The sequence below is a fragment of the Pteropus vampyrus genome, unplaced genomic scaffold, assembly GCF_000151845.1.
Source record: "Pteropus vampyrus isolate Shadow unplaced genomic scaffold, Pvam_2.0 Scaffold498, whole genome shotgun sequence".
Classification (NCBI taxonomy): domain Eukaryota; kingdom Metazoa; phylum Chordata; class Mammalia; order Chiroptera; family Pteropodidae; genus Pteropus; species Pteropus vampyrus.
Genome location: NW_011889279.1, coordinates 700,007 through 725,833, shown reverse-complemented (window position 1 = coordinate 725,833; position 25,827 = coordinate 700,007). Strand labels below are relative to the sequence as shown.

General features: G+C 31.7%; 1 protein-coding gene across 1 annotated transcript in view; it reads right to left on the bottom strand.

Annotated features, from left to right (window-relative positions):
• NIPBL (NIPBL, cohesin loading factor) overlaps positions 1–25,827 on the bottom strand; it is a 169,539-nt gene that overhangs the window by 44,713 nt on the left and 98,999 nt on the right. The window contains exons 9-22 of the mRNA XM_023524825.1: positions 18,192–18,374; positions 13,644–13,841; positions 13,315–13,386; positions 13,131–13,220; positions 10,927–11,030; positions 8,368–8,454; positions 7,172–7,403; positions 6,269–6,420; positions 5,644–5,724; positions 5,068–5,168; positions 3,588–3,726; positions 1,960–2,042; positions 1,265–1,397; positions 254–397 (exon numbers count right to left, since the gene is read on the bottom strand). Coding sequence (XP_023380593.1) covers positions 254–397; positions 1,265–1,397; positions 1,960–2,042; positions 3,588–3,726; positions 5,068–5,168; positions 5,644–5,724; positions 6,269–6,420; positions 7,172–7,403; positions 8,368–8,454; positions 10,927–11,030; positions 13,131–13,220; positions 13,315–13,386; positions 13,644–13,841; positions 18,192–18,374 — 1,799 coding nt within the window. The remainder of the gene's footprint in view (positions 1–253; positions 398–1,264; positions 1,398–1,959; positions 2,043–3,587; positions 3,727–5,067; positions 5,169–5,643; positions 5,725–6,268; positions 6,421–7,171; positions 7,404–8,367; positions 8,455–10,926; positions 11,031–13,130; positions 13,221–13,314; positions 13,387–13,643; positions 13,842–18,191; positions 18,375–25,827) is intronic.

Here is a 25,827-nt window from a genome sequence, read left to right as displayed (position 1 = left end):
CATTAGTAACATTATAGTTTGTAAAAAGAAAGCAAACTAAAGATTTATGTAAATCATTTAAATGTTCCTGTTAGATATTGTAATTTACCCTAAGGTATTAACTTTCTCCAGTGGGGCTTTTGAAAAACCCACTTTTAGAAGTATAGATCTTATTTTGAATCTATAAAATGAAATGCAACACTGATATTAACAATACCTAAAGAAAATATTTAACTATTATTTATCTCTGAATTTTAATCCTTTATCTCAATACCTGTTTTAAAATTCGTTCTATAGACCCCTGATCCATTTTGCTTGTAACGGCGTCTTTCCTCAGTCGAGCAGCAACAGTTCCAAGGTAATCAAGAGATGCTACTCTTAAAGCCATCTCTGTTGACTTGTTACTGAATTGATGAACCTAAACATCAAAACAGAGCAAAATTTAATTTAATCAATTTATAATAGTACTTCTGACAGCAATTATCATATAAATTCCAAATCTATGTTGTATTATCTGACATGTAAACTTTTTTCCTTGTGATATTGTTTCATAAAGTATATTGCCTTTTGAGTTTCTGAAACCTGAACATTTTCATTTCAAAAAGAAATTACAGATTAAACCTAAGAACATACTTTCTTTAAATGTAGGCTCAACTGTTTATTTGAAAAAAAAAAAAAAGGGGGGGTATTAATGAGTAATAATTTCTTAGGCTGGAATTCTGATGCCTGTGAAACATTATCTTGTATATTCATACAGAACTGTATGAATATATTTTCCAGTTCACGGAAAGTAAGGTCCCAACAGTTTTGTAACAATTTGTATTGCATAAGACCAAAAGTAATTTAAAAAACAGAAAACACAATATTCCTTTACACACTTCTCTACTGTACTACATGAAGACTAAAAAGTGTCACGTTTTCAGAAATACTCTTAAAAGATGACAAAGAGTTCACATTAATTAGTACATGCTTTGAAATGAATCACCTACAATAACTTATGACTCAGTGTTGAGATGCTTTTAAGTAACAATATAAGACTTCCAAACTAAAAATGTTTTTAAAGCAGTTATCTTATGTAATGAAACAAAAGCACCAAAAGTCACAACAGTTCAGTTTCCTACAAGGTACTGACAATATTGCGTACAATTATGCACATGCAAAAATAGAGATGCAATGGTCATATTTCCTTACACATTTTTAAAGAATTCATCATCTGTGAATCAGAGTACATCCTCATTATGTTGTCTTCTAGTAATCTAATAATCTTTAAATGCTATTCTCTTACCAACAGTCTCCCTAACAAACTAAGGAGTAGTTCAGCAGCTGGCCATTCAGGCTTATTGACTGTTGAAAGAAGGTCTTGAACAAAATTTTCAAATAATGGTCTGTAATCTTCTTCACCTTGCTTACTACCACATCTGTTTAAAGATAAATGAACAGGCTGTGAATTTAGGTGACATGCTCACTAATATGACTGAAATTTTGCTAAGTTTTCTCTTCTCTATATCTAAAAACAAGGTATTAAAAGAGTACATGAAATAAAATATGGTTTAAAATAAATTATTTCTCAAAATTCATTTTTCTCCTATAAGGAATCCATTTATTGACTAACATTAACAAATTAACACATTTTTAAAAATGACCACTGTTTTTCTATGAGATTACCGTAAATTTTTATGAAGGTTTAGTAATCTCTTTCCACACTTTCCTATTCAATTAGAATGCCCCAAAATTTACTGAAGAAAAATTATAGAATTTTAACCCAGTACTTTAACTTTTGGAGCCCAACATATAAATATAAGCAAGTTCGCAGAATTTTAGATTTTTAATATCCCAATTATCTTATTTTAAATCAGGAAATCAAGGACCAAGGAGACAAATTCAAGGTTCGCATTACAGTAGGAAATTGAATGACTCTTTTACTTAAACTATTCTCTATACTGGGGAAAATAAGAACCAGATTATGTAAACTAAACTCACTTTTTAAGGAAGATGGAAAGGAAGTTTTGGGCTGTTCGCATGGCTGTTTCATAAGAGTTGGTAATGACAACATCTTGGTCAACCTAGATTGAGATAAATAAATTTATACAGATATAAGAAATAACCAGCAAACAAAATAGTTAAGTTGTTAATGCTATGTTACTAATGAATAGGGGTAACACATTTAAATATTAAAATGCTTTATTCACACACACACACACACACACACACACACACACACACACAAAGGTACAATGAGCATACTAAACATATTTCAATACTTTATAAAAACAACTAAATAAAATATTGACAGGTCATATTATTAAAATACGTAAGAGTGACAAATGTGGTTAACAAATGCAATATCAATAGCTGCTTATCATGATCTAGGTGAGAACAAGAAACTGAAAATTCAAAAACAATTTAAAAAAGAAATACCACAAGCTCAAAGTTTGTAAAACACTGGAATATAACACAAAAGAAAATTCAGCTCTGTCATTATCAATTTAAAGGCTAGAATACACATATGCAATTGGAAGTTGTGGAAACCCAGAAGGTGAACATAAGAAAAATCTCACTAGTAACCAGAAATATGCAAAATAAAATATGGTATCATTTAACACTGACCAGACTAAGTAAAATAAAAAAGTAGAATGTAAATTAGAATACCACTTTGTTGAGCAAACTGACAAGTTCCAGTAAATTTGTATGTACACTATGATTTAATATTCTACTTTTAAGTATATCTAGAGAAACTCTGTTTTAAGTTATGATGTAGTTACATATGTGTTTAATCTGAGTCAAAAAGAATCTGGTATTTAGTTATATCTACAATGTTGAGTGAAAAAATGAGCTATAAATATGTCACTGTATCATTTATGTAAATTAAAAAAAATTCTGTATCAAAATTATGCACATAAATAAAGGAAGGAATAACCGTTTCATGATACTGGTTACCAATGGTAAGGAAGAGAAGAGTGGAGAGAGAACAATGAGATTTGAGATGGGAAGAAACAACAGGGACCTTAACTTTTACGATACGCACTTTTTTTTTAACTTAATTGATTATATATTTATTATTACACGCACATATATCTGGATATAACAGAATAAAAAAATAAAATTATCCCTGTTTTGAAATTTTTAAAAATAATATTATGAAACCTGAAAAAATTATAAGTGTTGGTAGGTAAGAGCTACAAAACCAAAAGCAAATCTTAGCTATGAGTTACTCAACAAAGAGGGCATAAACTCATTTTCTGCATGAATTAACTTATAATTATGTTATGCATTAATGTAGGCATTATGTATTATAATTATAATATTCAGTTTCACATTCAATATCACACTCCAGTCTTACAACTTGGTATATTAGGCTTGTTAGGTACTATCACCCCCATTTCATAGCTGAAGGAACAAACTCAGATAATGATTTGTATGTTATCATTGACTGGGAGATATAACAGTCAGAACTGGAACTTGAGTCTAAAACCTGATTGACTGCTACAAGAATCCTAAAGCCCAGTCATAAAGCCCTAAATAAGAACTTCAGTTTCATAAGAATGGAGAATATATGTGCTTCTTCCTATAAAAGTACAAAGTTATAAAACTTAGAAAATATTCCTTACTTTTTTATTTGAGTCCTCTTCTGAATTAGAGTCCTTCTCAGATGATGGTAAGTGTACTACACACTGAATTAACTGTAAAACCAGTGCTGTAACCATCTGAATATACATAGGCTCTCCATCCATATCACTACTGTTTAACCTTTAACGAAAAAGAAAATATTTAAATCATATGGAGTATGAAGAGAATTTCATATTTCATGTCATCATCTGAAAGCTTCAGAATGCTTATTTTACCAACATTTCTAGGTGTTATGTTTAAAGCCTATAATAGTATCATTTCTATTTTAATAAGTTAGAAAAAATATCAACTAAATCTCTATGCCTACTTTGATAATTAAAAGTCAAAGGAAAATACAATATTTAATACAAATTTCTATACTCTATATGCACTGCAGATAAAAAATTTATAGTGAAAAATTTAACTATTTCTCAAAATGATTTTTTAAATGAGAAGACTTCAAGATTTCCAAGCATTCTGGTGTTCCTTTTCTTATTAAAATCTGCTACAGAGTCAGCTTGTGATCATCTGTGCTATAATATGAGGTCAATGGGACAGAGTATGAAAAATCAAATTCTAAATCTTTTGTTCTAAAGATATTTTGAAAACATAGGAATTCTTTTATATGCTGATAGCTCTTCTTCAGGCTTAACAGACAATAGATGTTTATCAATATATAATTAGTCCAAAAAATTCAGATAAGAATAATTTTTTAACAGAAGACGGTCTTGAAAGCAATCTAATTCTGTATGCCAGATCAACACATTTGAACTTTCAGGAATATTATAACAATTGTTATGAGAATGATGATGATTACCTAAGACAACAAAGAAAATGATGCTGACAGTAGTGGAAAATATTCCTTAGTGTCTCTGTGCTTAGAGATTTAAGAGCATTTTATCTTCATGTCTGCTCTCTGTAATGCTGTTACTCTTTCAGCTCTCTTTTAAAAACAGTATTTCATAACTTCCTACTGTTAAAGCATTAAGTCCAAGTTCCTTAGCATGGCTTATAAAATTCTTGAATTGCCTCTGACTCTTTTGAGCCAATTTCCTATTGCTCTTCTCACAGATCAGTGGTTCTTAACCAGGGATGATTTTGCTCCTCAAGAGACATTTGTCAGTATCCGGAGAAAATTTTGCTTATCACTCATTGGGAGGGGGGTGTTACTTTTGACGTCCAGTAAGCAAGATTGGGGATGTTGTTTAGCATCTTATAGTGTACAGGACAGCCCTGCACAACAAAGTATTATTTGGCCTAAAATGTTAATAGCACTGAGGCTGAAAAACTTTGCCACAGACCTTTACACTTGAGAATCATTGAACTTCTTTAAGACTCCCAAATGTGCATTATTTCACATATCTATTCTTCATGCTATTCTGACTAAATTGCCTCTTTTGATTATAAAATAAAAATTAGACAGAAATGATGAATAAATACATAATGGAATTCTTCATTATACTTAGCCTTTGCTATAATTACCTGAAGTTCCTTAAACTCCTCTTGCTGGTTGGTAATCTTGCAAGTGAAGTAAAAATTTCTTCCAAAATTAACTGCCTATGTTTTTCATATCTTGAGAATACCTGTTTAGTAATAAGATTTCAAATTATGTTTGTTATAATTATTTGCAAACAAACCAAAAATGATACTATAACGTGATAAAAAACATCATCTGCCACTAAGAAGGAAAATGTTTTCAACATCTCCAATAGCAATGACTGAGATAATTTACTCAACTTTTCAATCACTAATTAAAACATTCTTGTAGAGGTCAGAATATACCAATTTCATTTAGAGGCCTATGATATCTTAGGAATGGAAAGTAAGACAACATTCAAATTATTTTAAACAATTCTTATTTTACTGTAAATATAGAATTAATAACAGAAATATTTTAAAGTATTTAGAAGTGCTTAAAATCTAAGGCACACTAAAGTAGTCCTTATGTTAAAATAAATCTATGGAAAACTCGAATCTAAATTAACTTCTGCAGGTTTGGATTAAATAATATTATTTTCCTGGGGGGAATAACTAAAAATATGAATTGATTATACTTACTGCAGTGACTAACTTAATGGCACACAACTGTAGTTCACTGACATTTTCTACAAAAAATGGTGTTATTCCCATTGATGATACCTGCACACACACACAGAAAGAGTAATTAGTACGCATTGCTAGTTGATTTCAGTAACATTTCGCCTTACTAAATTCTAAAACATTCACAAATTTCCTGGAAAACACAGAGGGAATTTATTTATTTTTTCATCATTTCTTTCTCTGCTCCATTTCATCTTCAAGCACATACCTTCCTTCATAGCTGCCACAACTCTAATCTCCACCTTTTGGGATGATAAATGTCATAGGAATATAAACGAAATAACATTTCTGCCATTCCGGATGAAAATATCCTGACATATTATAAAGGAAATGATAATTTATCTTTCAAAGAATCTAGTGTTTAGAATTTATACTACATTTATTCATCTTTGTCATATACAAAATGTTTCTTTTTAAAATTTCCCTGGAGTTAATTTCTTCGATTTAGATATACTGAGTGGAAAAAAATTAACATTGCTAGTATTACTATTGAATGAGCAAATTTATATTAAACTCAATTAGACCTTCTAGTCTTAAAATTATTTGGTCTGCAAATATACAAAAGCTTTCAAAAAAAACCTACCTGAAGAATTGTTGTGTCTGTAAGAAGTTGTATCTCTAACAATTCTGATAAGCTGCTAACAATGTCACAAACTTTATTATAAAGCATTACTATTACTCTCTGCTTATGGGTAGAACATTTTGCTCGTTTTGCCTTGGAACTTAATAAGCCTCCTAAATGAAAAACATTAAAAACAAGAAATATACAAATTTTTAATCATTTTTAATAAATAGCAGAAAACTGTTTTTTGAATTAAGAGAACACACTTTTTTCCCCTACATAAAAATACAACCTGGCAAATAAAGCTGCTTATTTATTAAGAGAGAAAATTACTCTAGGCATATTTAGTTAGAAAGTAAACATTCATGACAGATAATGTATGGCACATTTCAGTGGCTATTAAATTCTTGTATTTAAAATATTACTTCATCTTTATTTCTATTTTTTTCCATTGGAACAGGACAGTAAGATTATTTGCATTTATTAAATAATAAATAACTAAATGTATATTATTTAAGAATCAAGTTTGTCCTCCTCTCTTTTACCGTACACATTAACTATTTCACTCCTTATTTATAAAGATTAGAAATAAAAGTATCAATCCATTTTGTAGATAATAATTAATATTTGGGGTAAAATTAAGAAGTGATAAATGGAACCAAGAGCCAAAAATATCTGAGATTTTCTCTGACCAGCAGAAATTATTATATGTAAATAGGTGCTAAAGAAATAACAAGTACTGGATTAACTAAAAGCTCTATATTCTAGTCAAATCAAAGCCAGTGTTTATTATAATCTATGTAATCTAATAATTTTGATGCCATTTTAAGTCATAGCATTCTGACACATCCAACATAGTAATATTAACAGGTAATTTTGATGATATACTCAAAAACTATCAATATAAGAAAAGGGCAAACTAACCTCCATGAGGATCTAATCTGTAAACAGGATCATACTGAGGATAAAGTGTATTCTGTAAATGAAATTTAGTGTACTGTATAACTCTTTCGATTACATCCTCAATATATACAGCTTTTGGCATGTTAGGAGATGTCATAATGTTGATAGTTGTAAGACAGGCATCTGCCGATTTTGTAACTCTCTCCATAATAAGGTCTCTCCATAACCTTTCTTCTTCTTCGGTATCGTTATTCTATAAGAGACCACATTGTTAATGAAGTGGAAATAAACACATTTATAGGTTAAAATATATAATAAATTATGATATATTTGATTTTCACGGGTGAAAAACATGGTAAGGGTTTTGATGTGCATACAATCTTTAAAAAACATTAGAAACGAGGTACAGATACTGCTTGCTATTCCTTTAAGATACCTGTTTCAATGCTTTCAAATATAATATACCCTTTCCTTATGTCACCACTAGATGACACTCCAGTTATAGTTACAGATACCTTTATCTTCTGTGTACTTTATCTAAAAACTATAAATATATACATACAAATAATTTTGTGTTTGGGGTATAAACATTATTATAGTCAAAAAACTTTATAAATTCTTCTTGCTATTGTGAGAACAAAGAGAAAATTAACAACGACAAAAGGAAATAGAGCCTTATTTAAAAGTAGTAAAATGTTTACTGACTCAATCATTCCTGATATGTGTTTTTCAACAACACTGTAGTTTTGAACCTGAGATTAAAAAGCAATGATTACTATGCGGACTACTGAAAACAGAATTTATTTTCTAAAATGGGTAATTCAAAAACTGAAGACTGCATTTTAATTTACAAAAATCTAGACTTCTGTCTGGAAAGCTAGGTGATTCGGTCTCAACGAAATTATTGTCATTCCAGAAAACCTTAACACTATTTAATGTGTTGCAGATAGTCTTAATATTTGACACAAATGATGAACCTTCTTAACAAAGTCTTCCAAAAAAGCAATTTTAATATAAAAAAGCTACTGTATCATTTTTTTAGGTGTATAAGCAGTAAAATGAAATAAAGCATTAATGATTTAGAAAGCCCCTCTCTGCTTTATATATAATATGCTTTTATTTGTTCCTTTTCCCAATGTATGAGCTTTGAATAGCATAGCTGTGAAAGTAAACAGGCTGCTGATGTGTAATATTAACGATATGGACCTTACACTTACATGATTTAACAAAGTGGAAAGCTTTGACCCATCTTGAATATTCTTCTCCAAGATATTTAGGACCTTCACAGTTTTCTCAGTGGAAAGCTAAAATCATAACATAAATTCTTTTATCAATCATTGGTAAAAGTAATAAATTATTCAAGAAACATTCTGTACAATTATCCCCTTTAGGCTATGGAATATATAACATTACCACCCTCTTGAAGAACAGAAAAAGAAAACTTTCCCACTTAGGTCTTCTACTCAAATTCTGAATTATGTAGAGAATTAATCACTGTTTCTGAAAGTCAGAAGAGCAAATACAGAATGGGCATATTTCACATATGCATGTTTCTAACTCAACTCTTACCATAAAGTTAGCCAAGCCTCAATTTGCTCGAATGCCTGGCCCCTTGCTTTTGTGGCAGTGTCACTGAACATATGTATAAAACACATACCACATATCTCCCCACCCTCACTCCCACACACAATTTCATTTGTTGATTTGATTATAACACGGCTTCCATACAGTGGATGTCTTAAAATCCAAGGTAGTATTTTCAATAACAGAAGCATAAAGCTGTAAATAGTAAGAGTTAAAAATGTATAACATTGCTTTACTTAGAAGAAATCTTTCTTATTCATTTCAGTATCTATTTCATTTCTTACAAAGACTGCTTTCTCTACTTAAAAAATTAGTTGATTTAGAGGTTCTGCCAGGAGGCAACTGTTGTTACTAATACTCTCCTGATTGAATAGGTCTCCTCTTAAAACTTCTAGCAGAATCAAGACTCTCAACAAAATCAGCCAGAAAAGTCAAAAGGAAGGATCAATAGAGTAACTGACATTAAGTACACTTTATTACTCATCCTGGAGTATAGAAACAAGTTCCTCCAAATACTGCTTTATATATTTTAACAACAGATTAAACAACTGAGACTTTTGGCAAACTTTCCATGCTTTGAAAATACTTAGCAAGTTAGCTTTTGAAATAGAATACCACTAGCTACATGTAATTGTGGAACTTATGATGTCATATTCCTATATACAAAATAAATCAACACACCCACATTGCACATAGTAGTATCAATGTAAAACAAGAGCACATTAATTCTTGGTTAACTGTGTGATATGTCTCTCTGGCTTTAAATATCAAACTCATGGGAACTCTTGTGTACTGTTGGTGGGAATATAAATTAGTGTAGCCACTATGGAAAACAAAATGGAGGTTCTTCAAAATAGTAAAGAGAGAACTACCATGTGATCCAGCAATTTCCCTTCTGAGTATATATCCGAAGGAAATAAAATATTAATTTGAAAAGATATATGTACACCCATGTTCACTGTCACATTATTTACAGTAGCTGAGACTGTATTTTCAATCAGATGTTGGGAATGCAAAAATACTGTTTTTGATTCAAGGATGTGACACCAAAAAACAATCCATGTATAAGTGGACCTGCGTACTTCAAAGCTGTGCTGTTCAAGGGTTAACTTTATATTTGAAAGTTGCTATGAAAGTATAACTTAAAAGTTACTATTACAAGAAAAAAAATTATAACCACGTATGGTGATGTTAACTGGATTTATGCTGTGATCATTTTGCAATATATACAAATATTGAATCATGTTGTGTACCTGGAACTAATATGTTACATGTCAATTTTAGCTCAATAAAAACATCAAAATTTATCACACTCATTACTTAGAACGCATGCAATATATAAATAAAAAAAGAATGATTGTATTTTAATTTTGTAATGACATCAAAATATTTTCCAGTCTACTTTCAAATTATGACATTGAAAAACTAAATAAGTTTAAATTATTTAGAATAAACTTTACAGATAAACATAATTTTTAATTAATTCTTTTACTATTCTTGAAGAATCATCATTTTTACATTACATACTAGGAAATTTAAGACTTAGAGTAGATACTTGTGTGCTACAGGGAGCCTGGTTAGAAAAGGAGGAGAGAGGATTTGTCTTGAAACTGTGTTTGCATAGCAATCATGCAGTAGTTTAGGGGGTGAATGGTGGTTCATAAAGATTATAGGAAGCAATCCCTTGATGCTGTCACTATTGTGTAAAGTTATTATCAATGAAAAAATATTCTGCTATCACATTAATGCAATGAGACTATTTAGGAACAGAGAGCTCGTAAGACAGACAACTCACAAAAGTTAATATAAAGCCTACATCAATGAATGAGCCTATGTACTTAATGTGTTTAAACCGGAGCTTTACTCTTTCATTACTATAAATGACTAAAGCAAATGTCAAAGAAAAAATTACTGTATTTCTGCATTTAAATAATCTAAATATTTAAGGCAATGAAAAAATTAAAAATTCAGGCCCACGCCTCTTTCAATGCAATATGATTTTCTTTAGAATAATTTGCAGAATATTTAATTCAAGGTTTTCTTCTTAAAGAAATAATTCAGTTAGATTCTTAGAAGCAACCATGAATTTTCTTTGCATTACTATTTATGTAAACTTTGTAATTTACCTTAAACATCTTAATTTCAAACATTAGCTATTAAGAAAATTCATAAGTTTTACTTTAATGAGATACCTTGTCCATTATACCCATTGCTTTAATTTTAGCAGATTCACTGCCAAGTTCATTAAGCTGATGTTTTCCTAAGAGCAGTTCCTGAGGAATTTCATCATCATCACCTGAAAAACCAAACCAAACAAAACCAAACAGTTTTGGTAAAAGAAATAGCTCAAAATAGTAAGCTTAACTTTTTAATAAAATTTATGGACACACAAACACATATAAACAAACTAAACACATAAAAACCTAAGAGGCCTCTGTAAACCTCAAGCAAACCCTGCTAAGATGGGAAGAGGAGATAGATTATCTTTACTACTATTTTAGTTAACTGTTGACCCTTCTCAACCAAGCTCTCTGCCCCAGGAAGCTGACGTGGATGGTCTACATCAACAGTCCCCCCATGCCCTCTGGCTTCTGCTTGGGTTCAAGCCAGTGGGTTGCCCTGTCAGAAGATCAAAGAGAAGGAGAGTGAGGTCAGGTTATTTCCCTGACTCCTTCCTTCAAGGTCTCCTCAGGCTGCCTATGTCCTCTGACCAAAAGGTTACTGCTTTTTTCAAGGCAACTCATTCTACTTTTCTTTTCCTGCTGGGTAATTTCTGGTAAGTTCTCTTTACCCATGCTCCCTTGGGTACAGAGATGGTAACAGATCCATGCCTGTTAATCCTGGGTTCTGGTGCTATTCTGTCCTCACTTTTGAAATTGATCTCTTTGTAAATAACTCCTCAAATTATCCTAATTTGAGAGTGCCATCTGTCTTCTTATTGGGATCTTAAATGACACAAAAGACAATTTCTCAGCACAGAATTGGAAAGTTTTACAAATGATAAAACTGCTACTCTAAATAATGGGGAAACACATTAATGATACTTAGGCAAGAAACTTCACAAAAGCAGCACTTTCAAAATATACCTTTTAAGGCATTTTGAAATAGATATATCGAGATTATTGTATGCAATACGGCTTTTGTATAAATTAGGCACTAGTGTTTGTACAAGCTGAAGGTGGCATAAAACTGTTGAGAGTAGCTCTAAATACTGTTTTTATAAACCTAACAATATTTATATATATAATCTTTACATATTATTGTAAAAGTAATATGAATATCACATTAATTCTATTATACTGTAATTAGTTTACTATTTTATTTTTTCATATTAGATTATGTATTACAGTAGGTCTTTGAATAACTGTTTTATTCGACATCATTTTGTTATGTTGATGAGGAAAAAAAAAAAGGATTCCCAGCCAGGTCCACCGTCTTGTGTAGAGTTTGCATTCCCAGCCGGGTCCACTGTCTGTGTAGAGTTTGCATGTGCTCCCTGTATCTGTGTGGGTTTTCTCTGGGTACAATGGTTTCCTCTCACGTCCCAAAGATGAGCATGTTAGGTGAACTGGCGTGTCTAAATTGTCCCAGTCCAAGTGAGTGTGGGTATGTGTTTGAGTGTGCCCTGTGATGGAAGGGTATCAGGTCTAGGGTGGGTTCTACCTTGAAACCTGTGCTGTTGGGATAGGCTCTGGCCACCCGCAACCTCAAAATGGAATAATTATCTTACTTGTTTTTTAAAAATCTTTCGTAAATGTATGTATAGCTCACATTTATTTCAATGTTCAATATTAGAAGTGTTCTGGGTTTTTAGAAATTCGGTAATGTTTTCATGACCAGAAATATGCCATAGGATTTTAACTTTAGTTTCCTCAATTAGCCTATGGTACAATTGGTTTCATTATGTTGTTTCGCCTGAAGTCACAGTTTCCAAGAACCTATCAAGGACATTAAGGACTTACTGTAGTTAAAGCCAGAGCCTGGAATATTTATCTTTGTATCTCTAGCACTTAAGGCACCATTGAAAAACAGTAAGCATTTAATAAATATTGGCTATTAGAACAAATGAATAAAAAATGGATGGGTTCCTATTTCTCATATTAGTTCCTATTGCTCATATTAGTACCCTCCTCATCTAGGGCCTACTTGTCTCATCTGCAAAAAGACTTCCTTAATTACTTTAACTTGGATTCTTAAGACATTATTAATACCCAATTCAATACTTTATTTTTATACTAAAGTTTTCAGTTTCTTGGTAACACAGACTAGACTCGACTCCACACTATATTTTAAATTTTCTTGACCATGCCTTTGTATCCACTAAACACACAGGTAAATATGTTTTAAATTGATTTTATATTTAAAGGTAAATAAATATATTTTAAAATGATTTTACCAAATGCAGTAAAATCCATATCTTCTAAATTATCCAAAATATTCTCTATTGAGGCTGTGAATCTCTTAAAAGTTGAAGAATCCATCATTTCTGCAACAGAGGGAGGAAAAAAGCTTATTATGTCCACATTCCAAACAGAAAATGGAAGTCGAAGAATATGAATAAAGACAAATTAAAATGTTACCTTCGGGTGTTAGTTTTGGTTCATAAGCTTTCCTCTTCTTTTGCTTTTCTTTTTTCTTCATTTTTCTAGCAACTAAAATTAACAAAAAGAAATACTGAAATGCAGGAAAGACAATTTAAAATATTTCTATTTTTGTTTCTAGTTTCTTCCTGAACATTAATTAAATACTTAAAACAATAATCACTGACAATCCAAACTAATTATATACTTTTGCCTGATTAAAAATTATGAGTTAATTAACTCATAAAAATATATCAAATATTCTTCAAAGTTAAAGGTCTAAATTTAAACTGGGTTATGTAAGAAATCTGTTGACACTGATGAATTACCCTCACTAAGGCTGGGAGGAGGAGAATAATCTTCCATGTCAGAATCTGATGGACTTCGGTTTCGATAACGACCACCACCCGAACTCCTTCTTCCTTCGTGAGAGTGGCCACTTCTCCTATGATCCCCAGAGCTTCTTCTGTCACGCTCTTCATATTCCCAAGCTTTATCATCATCTTTTTTATGTCGTTTCCTAGAGGCTAGAAGCAAATCCCCATGACAAATAATTTACCTCATTTAAAAAGGCTATTATAACTTGTACTTTACAAATGAACCACATGGAGAAAAAAATCTACATTGTATAGGACTAGGAAATTCTGAGTCATTATATTTAACCAGAAATATAAATTATGGTATAGGAATGGTTATCACTTATTTTAGCATTACCTATCTACACTTAAAGATTTTTTTACATGAACTCAGTTTGCTAGTAATTATAGATATGAATGTTATGGGAATTAAACCACAGTGCATATTTCAAAAAGATATTCAGTGTCAGTAAAGATAATATCTAAACTTTAAGATTAACTAAGGCACGTAAAACAATCTGTATCTAGGATCTGGATGAAAAAACAGAAACACCTTAAAGCATTTGGATTATTGATGGGGAACAGGGCTGGGAGAAAAAGTAAACTTTTGAGACGTTGTTACAGACAGAATATGGGTAACTATGAATATCATTAATTAACAGCCAAGTTAAGCCCGCACTTTAGTTATAAATTTAACAGACTCTGATAACCTAACATCACAAGCCTACAGAAATAGAATAAACCTATATAGTTGTAAATACTCATATACTGAATTCAGTTCAACAACATGCTTGCTTACACCCAAGAAGAAAAGCTTTTAAGCTTATACATGCTATATAAGCATATATATGTATGTTACCTTGAATCCTTTCCCTATCCTTCCAGAGGTCTAATTATTCTGCTAAAGTTACCAGTACTGACAGAAGTCTTTAGGCAGAACTGGCAAACAGATCTCATCTGACATACCAACTCTGATCAACTGGTAATAGCTGCCTATAGCGTTATGTTGAGAGCAATTCTGAGCCCTGAGACAAAGTATCATATTTTGGCAAAAAAGACTGATTAGAAATATCTGTCCATCGAGGGCTGGGAGAGCAGTACAAGTGACCAATAATTATCATACTCGCTCTAGGGGTAGCACCACCAAGTTAAAACTAAATTAGAGAACTGATGTATCCTACATCTTGGGATCATACACTTGTTGTAGTGAAGACGTGTTGCTGATAATGAATATTTTCTAGTCTGTTGATCTAAATTTGACTCCCTTGTTTTATTGAGACTGGTTTCTATTCTGAATTACTAACTATGATCAATACCCAGTACTTAAAAGACTTGAGTTTCCTACCTGGCTGAGATTTAAGGATGTCAATCTTTGGCCCACACTTTATCTATGCTTGTGTCGATGTCCTTATGTGTGGATATTCAAAGTCTATACCCTGGCTAATCCTACCCTTACATGCTGCTCCAGTTATTTCTATTTGGAATCTAGTCTGGTTTCTGGTTCTGGACACTTCTGTCCAATCTATTGACAATATGACAGAAAAAGATAATATTGTTTCCTCTTTTTGTGGTCATAGGCTTGGCAGAGCAAGACAGATCATAAAAAAGGACAAATGTAAATAGATATAGTTAAATCTTGAATTTTTTTTTCATAATTAGGCATAGATTTGACTGTAAAATATATGAAGACATACCCTTTTATGATTAGGGTATGTTCCAGTACATTCTCTTAGTAAGGGGCTGCCTTATATATAAGTAGGTGTGTGTCAGAGAAATAGATCACTTATGGATAGCAGTCACTAAATGTTTTTTCAAGTACTGAAAAATTTATCAAATATGAGGAATGATAACAGCAAACTTGTTCAGAAAGTAGTATTCTATGACCTCAAATATGAATTTAGTCTTTCTTAATTTTAATTAATTTCATCAGAAATCCATTTTAAGCATTTAATTCTACAAGTCTGAAAAATCTTATAACTGTTAGCAAATACATACAACATGCTGTATTGGTGGTAATTTTTGTTTAAGCCACGAAGGTTTTTATCTCACATTCATTAAACGTTAGGCAATTTCGATGAAAATGGGATGGAAATTAGAAAAAAAAAAAAATCCACTGCTATGATCATTGTGTTGTGATAAGGCTATCAGGATCCCAATTCATTATGACTAGCTTGTTCTTTCTCTGTTTCGCTTATTATCCTGAAAGTAGGGGAGGAGCTTAATAGAGAGGTACATAAAATATGATTTGGGTGTTTTCCACCCTCCCTTTTCATATTTTACCTATATCTCTCTTTAGCTTCTTTAGCACCCCTCCTTCTTCCCCAGACCTTATATTTATGCTACGGCGATCCAAATCTGTGTGGCCCAACTTTCAAAATTACCCCTCAATCCTTCCCTCTCTCCTTCAGCTAAACTATTTCCTTAGATTTTTGGAAAACCAATTTTATTAAACTGCAGTAAAACCTTAAGTTTCAAAAAGTTTCTCTTTAAAACAGCATAAGCTTGCTCCTTATGTACTCACAATACTTTTACATTTTGTATTGCACTATATTTTCACTACGTTACTTTTCTTGTGGTATAACGGCAATTTGGTTGACTGTCAACTATCAATTGGTATTTTATCATCACTCAAATTAATGGGCCCAGAGTTGACTTTTTATATTATAGAAACCAAGAAAAACAGGAATCTACTCTCAGATCTCTTGAAAAATCCTGAAAAACTTTCCTTTTTCTTAGCAGAGGTTGAAGCTCAGGGTCTCTAACTAATGTTAGCTTTTAATATACTTAGGCATAGATATAATGAGATCCATGGCTTTAAGATGAAACTATGTGCTCCCATAAGATGAGACAATAGCTCTAAAAATAGAAAGCAGGGAAAAGAACAGCGGCTGCACTGATGACAAACATGGGGCGTTTGTGGCTCTGTCCCTCTATTTTATACTTCGTGGGTATTTCTGATTATGCTGTCCTTTCTACTTAACTGTGAGGTAACTTCTAAATTCTCATCCACTTGACAATGCAGGCGGCCACTCTCAATTAACGAGTTGAAATGTGATTTGAGATCTGCAATTAAGGAACGTCTTCTTAGCTATTCCCTTTAGAAATGGGTAATGTATTGGGTGGGTGGGGGATAGGAAGAGTGAAGAAGAGGCATGTATATAAGGGAGTCAGTTTCTGGGCCACCAGATCTCCTTTCTCCTCTCTTTCTTCAGAGCGTATGTTCCCATATGACCAAAATGTTTGATTATAATAAAAAAAAATTAACTTTAGCCACTGAAATATACTGCATGTAAATACATCTCATAATACAATTATAACAATTATACATATAATTAAATATGTCAGATTATCTTTTCTATATATTTTATTTCAATTTTAAAACTTTGTTCAGATTTGTTCAGTAATCATAGTTTACTGCTCATAGCTCAAGAGCTCACAATTTTAAGACGATCAGAGTAAATGAACATTGATTAAAAACTCTGGAGGAGGTGAAGGGCTTCCATCAGCAATATACATTTAAAAATAGCAGCATGCATCTCTCCTTCCTGCCCTTGCTGGTCACACCTCAATCTATGGACACTAGGTGGAAAAGGTAGAACACACTGGTGGTCTTCCCACTTCTTTTGGTCATAATGACTAAGTCAGTTGGCACACAAGTGAAGATCTCCCATAGTCTGTTTCCACTGAATGCCGTTTAAGTCAAACAAGGCTGCTGACCCCTCTTGGCTAGGCTCAATTCTCTTGCTCCAGAAGAAGGAAGATAGGGATAAAAGAGAAGAACTTTTTCAGTGGACCAGTAGGAAGACAGGCGAGGTATAGCAAGTCTAGTGCAAAGACAGGTGATCACAGTGTTGTAGAGAGGTAGCTGTGTAGTGAAGAAGCCAGCTCTGGAAAACAGTGAAACAAGGGAGGAATTCCAGGACACAGCTGGGCAAAAAGGAGAAGCCAGGTCCAAACCACAGAGATCAATGTGGCTAATCTATTCATAATTTAGTGACAGCATGGTTTTAAATATTTTTTCACCTGGCTATCTCCTATGTGTCCTTCAAGACTCAAATCAAGTGTCACCTCTTCCAGTAAGCGTTTCCTGAACCCCCAGTATTATTTTTGATGCCAATCCAATGTGCTCCCATAGCACCCTAGATTTACTATTATCACTATACTTTTCTCACTGTACTACAATTGTTTACATTTTTCCCCCATTAGAATGAAAGCTCTTCAAAGACAGGGGCTACATCTTATTTGTATTTTTATTCTCAGTGCTTAGCATTAGCAGGACCTCAATAAATGTTTGCTAAATACATAGAGACACATATGTGTTATCTGATGCTAATTATAGATGAAAATATTTTTCTTGGTGCCAACTGATCTCATCTTTCACACTTTTTTTTAAGTATTAAGAAAAAAACTCGCTATGTTATTAAGATAAGATCACTGTATTCTTGCTAACCCAAAAAATTATGAGACAAACACATCAATCTACTTTTTAATTCTAAAATAAGAAAGTTATGTGATACTTACATTCAAAAGCTTCATCACTATCATTATCTTCATCTGAACTGATTTCGGCATATTTTGGCTTTTCATTAACTGTGCTACGCTTGCGTTTATTCATTTTCACACGTTCACAAAGTGGCATGGTGGATTCAATTTCTGCCAGGAGTTCAGGGGGTAATTCTTTTAACACTGATTGATCTATACTACCTATTAACAAAAGGTAAGAAAAAAATTTCAATCTGAAGATGTAAGGGAAATTTTAACTAAATTAACGCAATAAAAATAAAATGTAAGTACTTATATAAGTTTTCTAAGTCACCTTTGTATTTTAACAAAATGAGATCATATTTACAACAGTAAGTCTTTACCTTAAACTGATAATGCAGTTTTTGTACATATCATTATATAACAACTTTAAAAATATAATAATGGGGAATTATATTGTCAATTTTTAATATAATGCCTTCATTTGTCTGCACTGACTAAAAACTTTCTGAAACTAGATATCCTTCATTTGTCTGCACTGACTAAAAACTTTCTGAAACTAGTATATTTGTAGTATGAGGTACATCTCATATTCTTGGTAGCACTCAAATTTGTTTTATAGAGATCTGAAGCAGTTAAGTACGAAAGTAATGCTATCCTTCAATATAAATGAGAAGAATTGGAGGAAACTTTTCAAGTCCCTCTCTTCCTTTATGACCTTGGTGGTTAATGTATGGTGGCTGGGACAAGAGCTTTTTACGTTTTCACCTATCAATGTCTCTTAGAGAGGTATGATAATGCCTTTAAGTATCATGGAGAATTTCTTCAAACAGATAAACCCATATATGCATTTAACTGAAAATAACAGAAACATGAAAGGTAGGATAAATAGAACAAAAATATTTTAAAATATGTCTACAACTGAAAATAGTAAACTCAAGTCTGTTATAAAATAAGTTCATATTTTCCCATGAAAGAGTAAAGACAGGAGGAAAATACATCAACATAGTGCAATAAAAACTATCAACATAATACTACCTAAACTCTACATACATATGCACAGACACAAAAACAGTTGTTATAAGAAATAAATTAATATCTTGTTGAGAGCTAAAAAATAAACCAGCAAATTTGTCCTTGATGACTATCAGAGATGACAATTTAAACTAACTTTACTTACCCATATAAATCTTTGAATGGAAGTATAAAAATGATGTCTTATCTGCTAAATTTTAGAAATTGGGAGCAAAGAGTACTATACTGGTTTATAGCAGGGAATATTAGTAACTATAACCAACATTAATACTATAACATTCAAATGATAATAGTGCTTATGTTAAGAATAAGAATAAATCATGGCAAAAAACCCCCTGGTACCAATTAAGACAATTTCAAAGCTTTAAGAATATTTAATACTAATAATTTAGGTATATAAAACAAATTATTAATCTCAGTAGAAGAATAATCCTTTTTTATTCTTCATGAAAATTTACTCAACATCACGAAGGAGTTATTTCAGTAACTTTTAGTCTTCCAACCTTTAAGAACATACATAGCAATGATTTCAGCCAACAAAGATGTAATAATCGTGACTGGTAATATTACAAAAACATCACTGCTGAGAATCCAGACATAGGTATTTGAGTTTAACTTATCTGTGTAATTTTAAAAACATGTAATATTTCTTTATTCTGGCTTTCTTAATTTAACTTTATTTTATCAGTGAGGTCTATTTTCAGAATATTGGTAGAGGTAAAAAAAAAAAAAAAAATCAATTTTAGCTTTAGACTGTCCATATCTTCAGCCTCAAGGTAAATACACTCTGGATCTCATTTAAAAGTCCTTAATGCTCTGAATACCTCTAATTAAATATGTGGTTTTTTGATGGAAGGATCACATCTTCTAGTATATATCTATTCCTTTCCACACGACCTATAGTATTAAGTGTGTATATACGGAAGGTCGATAAATGCTTTCTGATAAACCTAACTCTGTGGTTCAGTCTCTTATGCTCACTTATAGATATATTTCCTATACAGTTTCTGAATTGCTATATTTTAAAAACTGATGGAAATATTTCCAATATATTTTTTTAAATGAAAAGTCTTTCTTTTCTTGTACTACATGAAACACGATAATCTTTCTGGTTTATAAATATAAATAACCCAAAGAATTTGGCCTTTACTTCATCATGAGAATGTTTAAAAAGCAGATTTATGTAACTGATTATGTTCTGCTTAGATTAAATTACTATTCATAAAGTCATATTGACTTGATACTAATATCTCAGAATTAAAATTTTCCTGCAGATAAATATACAATAGATAATTAAGGATTAAGATATGTAATAGTACTTGTACTTTCTTTAAAGTGGATTATTATATCCTGAGAGCAAGGACTCTCCTTCTTTTTCTCTTAAAAAAAAAAAAAAAAAAAAAAATTCCTCACAATAGCCAAACACAGCAAATGTATGTCTTATATTTGATAAAGCAGGCATCAAGCTTTATTCAGTTTAGTCACTATAGTTTACTGTTAATTTATTCCCTAAATTAAAATGAATACTATCAGATTTAAGAGCTATACTATTCTGTAGATCATTTTAACCTCTGTACAACTCTGAAAGTCACAGCAACATAATTCAAAGTCCAAATGTTTCATTTCTGTCCATGACCCAACTTAAAAAAAACCCAGCAATGGTAATGTCTCTCAATGTACTGTCCTTCAAAAGTGAACCCTATTTCATTTTGAATAGAAATGTCTAATCCATAGGTTTTATGCATTTCTGAATTAACACATTTTCTTCCTTTTTATAAAACACTTTATAAAAGGACTAACCAGGTCCCTTGATTACAAAGGGTAAGAAATAAAATGCTTAATTTTCCTACACTCATGCTTAGGATCTTTAATACATCATCAAAGATCGGATAACTGAATCAGTTTCGACAGAAATGAATAAACGCCAAGCACTTCAAATGATCTCTATGACATATTTGGTTACATTCTTTACCCTGAATTAGGAAATAATCCTTTAAATGCAAATACAATGTCTCGCTGTTGTTTAAAACACTGATATTAGGGATTACTGTTTGCTGAACTCTTCTTAAAAACTTCAGACTGCTAGTATTTTGATTATCTTTCTCACCTCATTTTTCCCATCCCAACTATTCTTTAAATCAGGTATTTGAATTCCACAAAATTTTAAGTTACTAGGTTGAGGGATAATGGCATTTAGTCACAATTTTGTGAGGTACAACACTTTCAACTTTTATAGATATACCTTCTTTTAGATATAGTATACCTCTATTTCCTGGCCCTAAATAAGGTTAAGGAATACATTTACTTCTAGATGTACTTGCTCCAACTTTAGTATTCATGGATTTCTAGTATAAATCACTCATGTTAGCACATTCACAAGATTTTTAAAACCAGAAGTCATCAAAAGACTTAGAAGTCCCAAAAGTCACTGGTGTGATAACAATGTGTTTTGTTTGTTTAAAAGGGAAAATAGCCTTGAGATTAAAATAAACCACCTCAATTAATGAACTCTTTAGGAATGAAGCTTCAGCCAATAGAAACCAGTCATGTTCAGAAACAAACCAAGAAACTCAAATAAAGCTCAATTTTATAAGCCATTAAAAACATCTTAGCTAAGTATAATGTAGTTCAGTCACAATTCCTTCAATAATCTACCCTATTACAGAAGAGTAGCATCAAATGAATCTTTCACTTCAATCAAGGACAAAACAAAAACTCAGTAGAGTGCAGGCCGTCTATCTGCCTCTCTTATGACCCTAAGTGAGTTAATATGGTTTGAAGAGACATTTTTTGGTGCAAATTTCCTAAAAGCAAGTCAACTTCTTTATTTGAAGCCACAGATAGGAAGAGCATCCAAGGACTATAAATTGTGGGTGACACAGCCTTAAAAAAGGGTAACATTTGGGAGGCAAAAACAGAGAGACATTGAAAAAATGTGAGGCTCAACTATGAGACCAGGATATTGAATGCTCTTTCCACAGAAACCTCAAGGTTACCTAATCTGATGGCCGAACTAGGAGTAAAGAGGACGATGGTTCACTAGGAACCAAAATCCGCAGTAAATGTGGGAACGTGTAAGATTGGTGAATAAAAGTTTTGAGGTCAAAGAACACTGACCTCAGAGGAAGAACTTTGACATGTATATTTTATCAATTATTTGGAAAGAGCAATAGAAAACTAGGAGAAAAGAGACATCACTTTCTGGAGCTAAGGTTCCTTGACTGAGTGAAAATGAGGAGAGTAAAATTCACATATTTTACAACAGATGTTAACAGTAATCAGGGTAATAAGAAAGGGATATGTTTGAAATTGAGGAGGAGGGCTTAATTTAAGACAAAAGATCAGGCAGACCACATCTTCTGGAAGAAAAGGGTCAGAAAATAGAAAGGTTTGCTTAAATACATGAAAGTGATGAATAATGAGATAATCTGGAATAAAGTTGCCTTAATTTTGGTAAGGAGGCAGAGAGCCCAGGCACTGGCTAGAAGCCAAATAAAGCTTGTTCAGGATAACAAAAAAATTAGAAAATTAAAAGAAAAAAAAAAGAAAATGAGCAGTTATTCATCTGTGGCTAGGGAGGAGTGGTTAGGATCAAATCAAACTGCAGCTATTTTCTCTCTGATGGCCTTTGAGAAATACTCCTGAAATTAATACAAAGAATCATTACAAAATCACTATTTAAAGACATTTATAACTAATAACTGGCAAGTCTTTTTAATTTTAGCCAGCAATTTTCAGGTTGCAGGTTTTGACCCATAAGCAAATTATGAAGTCAATTTTGTGGGTCTTAACCAGCAGTTGTGTTTAAAATAAAAGCAAAAATGTCAGTATTCTTCCTGTAGTGAGGGTAGAATTATGTGTGTATTATGTCATAATCAAAAAATTTTCAGTCTTTCAAGCTTTATGGTCACCACCTCTCTCAAAATAGGAGAGTCAATTCAGATTGAAAAAGTCCTAGGTTAATCTAACCCAATGTGTGGGTTTAGCCCAATGTTTCTTAAGCTACAGGTTCAGTGAAAGATAAATAATAATTTGAATAATATTCTCAAAATTAATAAAATTGATTTTATTCATTACAAATTGATAGACTATTATGTTGCTACCTTGTATCAGGGAAATTACTCGCCTATAATTCTGATATAAAAGTTGCCAATGTTATGTTTTTGAAGCCGTTACAATAAAACGTTGTATTACTCAGAAATTACCTTTATTTATTTTTTTAAGTAAATATTTCTAAAAAGCACTGTAGCTATCTTTTTTCTTTTCTTTTTTTTTTTTTTAACAAGACAACTTCTTGATGCATGGTATTATTGAAAAAAATCAACTTTTCCATGATGCTTTACACAATGCCTTTAGGAATTAACTGCTATATATAAGGCTGTTTGAGATGATCTGAAATGACCCAGACTTTGCATATAATTTCTTCAGGTCTGCTTGTAATTTGCTGAAATGTGTATACTCAGACTTTGCTAACAGTGTAGAAAATATAACACACAGAGTATGGTGTTCAAACCCTTTAACCCATTTATATCATTTGTGGAAAGTCATCCCAAGGAAATTTATGTAACAAAATTAAAAAGCTCCATTAAGAAAGATGTTTAGATTGGTTTTATCTACTGTAACATCAAAATGTCCAACCATAGAACACAGAAGAGTAGATCACCTTGAGGATAATTATGAATGATGTTGACACAGAAATAGTAAAAGTAAACAATGCAAAATGATAGATATATCATGTTTATCTATGTATTTGTAACAGGAGTCAAAGGAAATCAACATAAATATATTAATTTAAGAAATTAATTTTCCTAAAGAAATACAAGGTATACTTTGGGGAGACAAGAAAAAGGTCAATGCGTGAGGGATTAGGAGGTACTTCATGAGCACAGTGGCTTTTTAACAGAGATGAGGTGGAATGAGGAGGGAAAAGTGGAGGATGCAAGACAGGAGCAAAGAAATAGGAGTTGGAAGCCAGGAGGAGTAAGTTTGGGGAAGTCTGAGTAGTCTGCTCTGGACAGAACAAGATACTTAAAAGATGAAGTAGGTAAGCCTGTAAAAGTAGGCAAGGTTCATACATTACAGTCTTTTTGAGTGACAGAATCAAAAAGTTACTCTAGCAATACTTTATGAAATGGGTTGGAGCGGGGAGACATTAGAAGGGAAGTCTTCTAAGAGCTATTTGATATGTCTATGTGAAAAGGTATGGAAGAAGTGTATTATGATTTAACCATTTTTGAAAATAGCTAATATCACTATTATGTATTTATTAAACTTTAGGAAGAACTATTTAGCTCAAATACTATTAACTATTTAACATGTTAAGATCATCTAGAAAATAAAAAAATGAAATCAGGGTCAACAAAATTCACACCTTGATATTTGTTATTTAAGTATTTAATCAATCTGATCAAGTATTAAATTGTATAATTAGTTACTCAACGGACTACTATTACATTAGGCTGAATGTAAAGAATTTTAGTAACATCTATTTTATAAAATTCTAGAAAAACATTTTCCAACAATGCAAGGAATGGCATATTTTCTGATTACATTCTTACCATACCCATGGCTATAAAACAATGTTTAACTTTAATCTAGTCCCACGTTACTTCTTCCACATTGCACTATAAATTAGCCAAATGTTTAAGTTCTCTAAACTTATTGCGCTTTTTCCTTCTGCCCTTGTACTAAAAAATGCCACATAATCCACTATTCATTTTTAGTCACACAGCACTCTTTTTCCTTAAGGATACAACATTGTCACTGTATCTTTAATTACCCATATCCTCCACAAGATCATAAACTTGATAAAGTCATAGATTGTTTGCAACATCTAGCAGACTGTATGGAATGTTGAAAATGGCCCAAAATATTTATTGATGCTTAATGTAATGATCAGAATAAATCTGTGGTCTTCCAAGAAACTTTTCCAGCTGAAATTCTTTTTAAAATCCTAAAAGTAATTCTTAGTTGTTCTATATTGATAATTACAGAAAAGTTTATCCACAAAGTAAAAAGGAAAGATTTCAAATTGACATGTGATAAGTAGAAAATGTTTTAAAGGCAATTTAAATCTGTTATATATTTAAATTTATTATATTAATTAAATATTAATACATATAACCCCACTGTAGATAAATAAGTACTCACAATATTAAATATCCTACTAAAAGATATTTGGCTAACTTAATGCTACGTTTATAAATATTGGATAAGAACTAGAAAAATAAAACTAGACCAGTCTTTTTATACACATATTAAAAATACTTAAATGGCTGTGGAAAATGCAAATTTTAGGTCTCATTCGCTACTGAATAAACAATCTAGTTATTAGATACATCTATATAAAATTTCAACTTAATATCTTAATCAGGCTCAGCATCTGTTTTTGCCCCACAACCTGTTTTTAGATATAAAGGTTTATTAGAATACAGCAACACAATCATTTGCATGTTGTTTATGGTTGCTTTTGTACCATTAATGTTAGAGACAAGTGGCCCATAATGCTTAAAATATTTACTATCTGTGCCTTTACAGAAAAAGTTTGCTGACCTCAGACCTACAGCATGTCATACTTTGTTTAAAATGGAACAAAGCAAGGAATATGCAAGGAATGGCATACTTTCTGATTACATTCTTA